Raw genomic sequence first — 3806 nt, 5'->3', positions numbered from 1 at the left:
ACGGAGGTTGCCATGAGACAAGATCATGCCACTGTACTCCAGCCTGGGTGACAAAGCAAGGCTCAAAAAAAAAAAAGTAGTAAAATACACATAACATAAAACTTATCATTTTAACCATTTTTGGGTACACAGTTGAGTGGCATTAAGAACGTTCATACTATTATGCACCCATCACCACTGCCCAACTCCGGAACTTTCATCCTCTTAAACTGCAATTCCCACCCATTCATCTCTGGCTCAGCAGCCCCTCCCCCAGCCCCCGGCATCCCCCACTCCACCTTGTGCCTCTGTGAATCTGACCCCTCTAGGGACCTCGCGTGTATGTTCTTTTATGACTGGCTTGTTCCACTGAGCACAGCGTCCTCAGGGTCCATCCTCGCTGCAGGCCGTGCTGGGCTTGCCTTTTGTAAGGCTGAGGCCTGTTCCACTGCCGGCACGGACCACATCTTCTTGATCCCTTCGTCAGCTGACGGCCCCTTGGGCTGCCTCCTAGTATGGCTGTCGTGCTGCTGTGAACGTGGGTGTACAAACCTCTCCCGATCTTGCCTTCAGTTCTTCAGGGTACCTACCATTAGGAGGAGCGGCCGGATCATGTGGTGGTTCGAATCTTTTGAGGAGCGGGTACGCTGCTTTCCACAAAGGCTGTGCCATTGACCCTCCCACCAACAGTGCACAAGGGGGTCCACTTTGGTAATGACACCTTAATGGGAGCGGAGAGGTTGAAGAGCTGTCTTTAACCAAAATATCCACCAGGTGCCAACATGAACAAATCATTTGTTCTTACAAGCAGCAACGCGTGCCCTATCGCTAGAAGGTAATGAAGTCTTTTAGAGACCAGGAAATGGTTTGGCTGTGAGATTCTTCCAACTGCTTAATTTATAACCGGCTCAGAGAACCTGGCGGAGGACGGGTTAAGGATGGATGGTGCCGGCAGCCCCAGGCGGCGCTGAGACTTTCAATGACTGAGCCCGGCCACTGGGGAAGAGTCCTGAGGAGGGGGCAGACCACGGGGCCACCTGTGGCTGCCGCAGGGGAGGGGTCCTCTTCAGACGGAAGGCCGTTAGTTCTCTGCGGTGAGGTGGAATGCAGGAGTTGGCACCGCGCCCTCCTCTTTAAGATTTGAAACTTCCACAAGCCTAGAGGATGTGGCCTCTCAGGGAAGCCGCTCGGAAGGAGAGAGCTCCCAGAGAGATGAGAGAGGAAGGGGAAAAGTCAAGGTTTTTTCCTTCCAAATATTTTATTTAAATATTAAATTAAAAAACATACATCAACTAATCATTTGGCATACATTTCTCATGTTAATATAAGAGAGAAAATAATTCAGTTATGGTAAAAAAAAAAAAAAAAAACAAACTATGTACATCTCGATCAGATCACGTAGTGTCTTTAAATAGGCCATTGCCTCGCCGTCTGTATTACAGCACTGTCAAGAAATCTACAAAACACATAGCACACTCTTAAAAAAAACAAGAAAAACACGCCTTTAACATCCTCCAAAAGAGGTTCTACAGCAATAAGAAAAAACAAAAACCACTGTGAAAGTAAAGTGCTCGTCATTGCTTCAAAGGGGAAACGCACAATGGTTTCTGAGGCCTTTGATCTGTGGCATTAGAACAGAAGTCATTTTAAAAAGGGGAAGGGGTTTTGTGTTGGAATCAATTGTGCTACCTCTGTAAAAATGAAGGCAAGGGCCTGGCTGCCCCAAGATGGTCTGGATGCTCTCCCATCCCAAAGACTTCTTTATGAGCGAACAGGAGACTTTGGTGTTTTCTCTGCGGCAAGGCACCAGGTCTGCCCTCCAGACAGCCTCTCGTCCAGTCTTTGAAACAGCCACAGAGCAGCAGCAGCAGCAGGAATGGGGGCAGCCAGCTTCCCTGCGGCACAGCACAGGCACAGCCCCCGGTGGGCGCCGGCAGCGCAGGGATGCAGCCTCCTGCACTGGGCCCGCCTCCCTACCCTCAAGTAACTGGGTCAATCTTTGGCTTTTAAAAGTACCCGCCTTTCCCCTTTCTCAATGCCTCTGTTTAACACTGCAGGGTGTGAGAAGCCGAAGTAGCTGAAGGCACCTGGGCTGGGTTTGAGGGCGGGGACTGGACTCAGGGCGAGTGGGAGCAGCACTGCCTTTGTTGCCTTCCAGAGGCTTCTGGCTGGTGGAGCCCCACGGAGTCCACCTGCCAGAGGTGCGCCCGGACCTGCCAGGTAAGGGCTGCCCCTTCCTGCGGCCTCCACCCCAGTGCTGAGGGAGGGAAGGCCCTGGGGCTCCTTCCTCAACGCACACCTGTGCTGACAGGGACGCTTAACAACACGACTGAGGGAAGCTTAAACCTGGAACACAAACGTGTAGTACAAAATAGAACAAATAAGTAGTGTTTACCTGTCTCCCGTGTAGATACATGTACAGGATTTGCTTTAAAAAAAGAAACAAAAACTTGAAAACACTGACCTAAACCTCTCACTTTACCTTCCTTGAACAAAAGCCAAAGAAGAGCCCAGGTAGGGGCAGTCAGGGAGGTCGGGGGGTCCCGGCCCAGGCAGGCATGGCCCTGAGCCATGAGCCATGAACCCGTCTCCCAGCTGCCCAGCCCTGCAGTCAGCCACCATTATTGCACAACTTCACCCAAGTCAGGTGCTCTTGTTGGACCCCATCATGAAATGCATCAACGTCATCAGCAGCGGAAACGGGAGGTGCAGCAGGCAGAAGCTTCTGGGCTTCTGCAAGGGCGCCTGGGGGCTCAGGGCCAAGGGACCCTCAGGACAGAGTCCCCCACACTTTGAAGTCACATCTGCCCTCTTTGAGGTTCTTCCTGCGGTTCCTCCAAAGAGTCCTGGAAAACTAACTCTTGAGTAGTTTATAAAACTTCTCATCTAAAATGAGAACAACGTATCTTCCAGGTTTTGATTTCAGCGGAGAGAATTCCTAGAACCTGTAGGTGATCCTCGCCTGGGCTGACCACTTAGAGCTGCTTTAAAACCAATACATGAAGCGGAAAGTTCACAGTTTTCATTAAAGCATAAATCAGGAAGTGGAGAGTGTTAACTAAAGAAATGGATAGTAATCAATGCACGCGTGCACACGCGCGCGCACACACACACACACACACACAAGCGGACAACGATGCGCCCGCTCGTTTCTGTGGACGTCCGAGGTAATCATCTCAACCACAAGGAACCCAGAGAGAGGGGCTGAGATCCCCACACCACGGCACTGCAGATGTGTTCCCTCCACCCAGCTCCCCTCCTGCCCCCGCCCCCAAGACACGCCCCTCAATTATCTTTCTTCCTAAAGTTTCCAGTCCCTACTCAAAGTTGAGGTCACTCAGTGCAAGAAAAAAATAAAACAAAAATAAACTAAAAAGCCAAAACACCTAACGTATTGCTTATTTCGCTTCTAGAAAGTTCTTGGCTTTGAGTCCAGACATCTTCACCTACTCTGAAGTTATTGCTTGTAAGAGTCAGTGTCCACGCCAGGACGCAGGGCTGCCCTCACTGCACCAGGACAAAGGTCCCCAGGGGGCAGGGCGTCAGGTCCTCCATCTCACAGTCCCCCTGCAGCAGCCCCAGGGGCTCACAACCTGGGGCCAGCCTTGCCAGGCGTGGTGGGGGCGCAGCGGGGAGGGTGGTGGGGCCGGCACCAATGTGCAGGTGTGTGTCCAGGAGCTGCGCCGCCGAGGCCACTGGGGAGACGCCGGTCTGCAGGAGTGGGGGCTGCAGCAGCGGGAGCCCCGACATGAGGAGGGTGCTGGGGAGCGGGGCAGCCCCGGGGCCATCACAGGGGGCGATCACAAACTGGGCGGGGGCTGGCTGGG

At 52.5% G+C, this 3806-nt stretch overlaps 1 protein-coding gene across 1 annotated transcript in view; it reads right to left on the bottom strand.

Moving 5' to 3' along the window:
• Positions 1-1218: 1218 nt before the first annotated feature.
• Positions 1219-3806, bottom strand: part of SIK1 (salt-inducible kinase 1) — a 12067-nt gene continuing 9479 nt past the window's right edge. The window contains 1 exon segment of the mRNA XM_012002538.1: positions 1219-3806. This exon segment is cut by the window's right edge and continues 2 nt beyond it. Within this exon segment, the coding sequence (XP_011857928.1) occupies positions 3484-3806 (323 nt within the window). The 3' untranslated portion in view covers positions 1219-3483.

Source organism: Mandrillus leucophaeus, unplaced genomic scaffold (assembly GCF_000951045.1).
Source record: "Mandrillus leucophaeus isolate KB7577 unplaced genomic scaffold, Mleu.le_1.0 Scaffold69, whole genome shotgun sequence".
Lineage (NCBI taxonomy): Eukaryota > Metazoa > Chordata > Mammalia > Primates > Cercopithecidae > Mandrillus > Mandrillus leucophaeus.
This window is presented reverse-complemented; position numbering and strand designations above follow the sequence as displayed.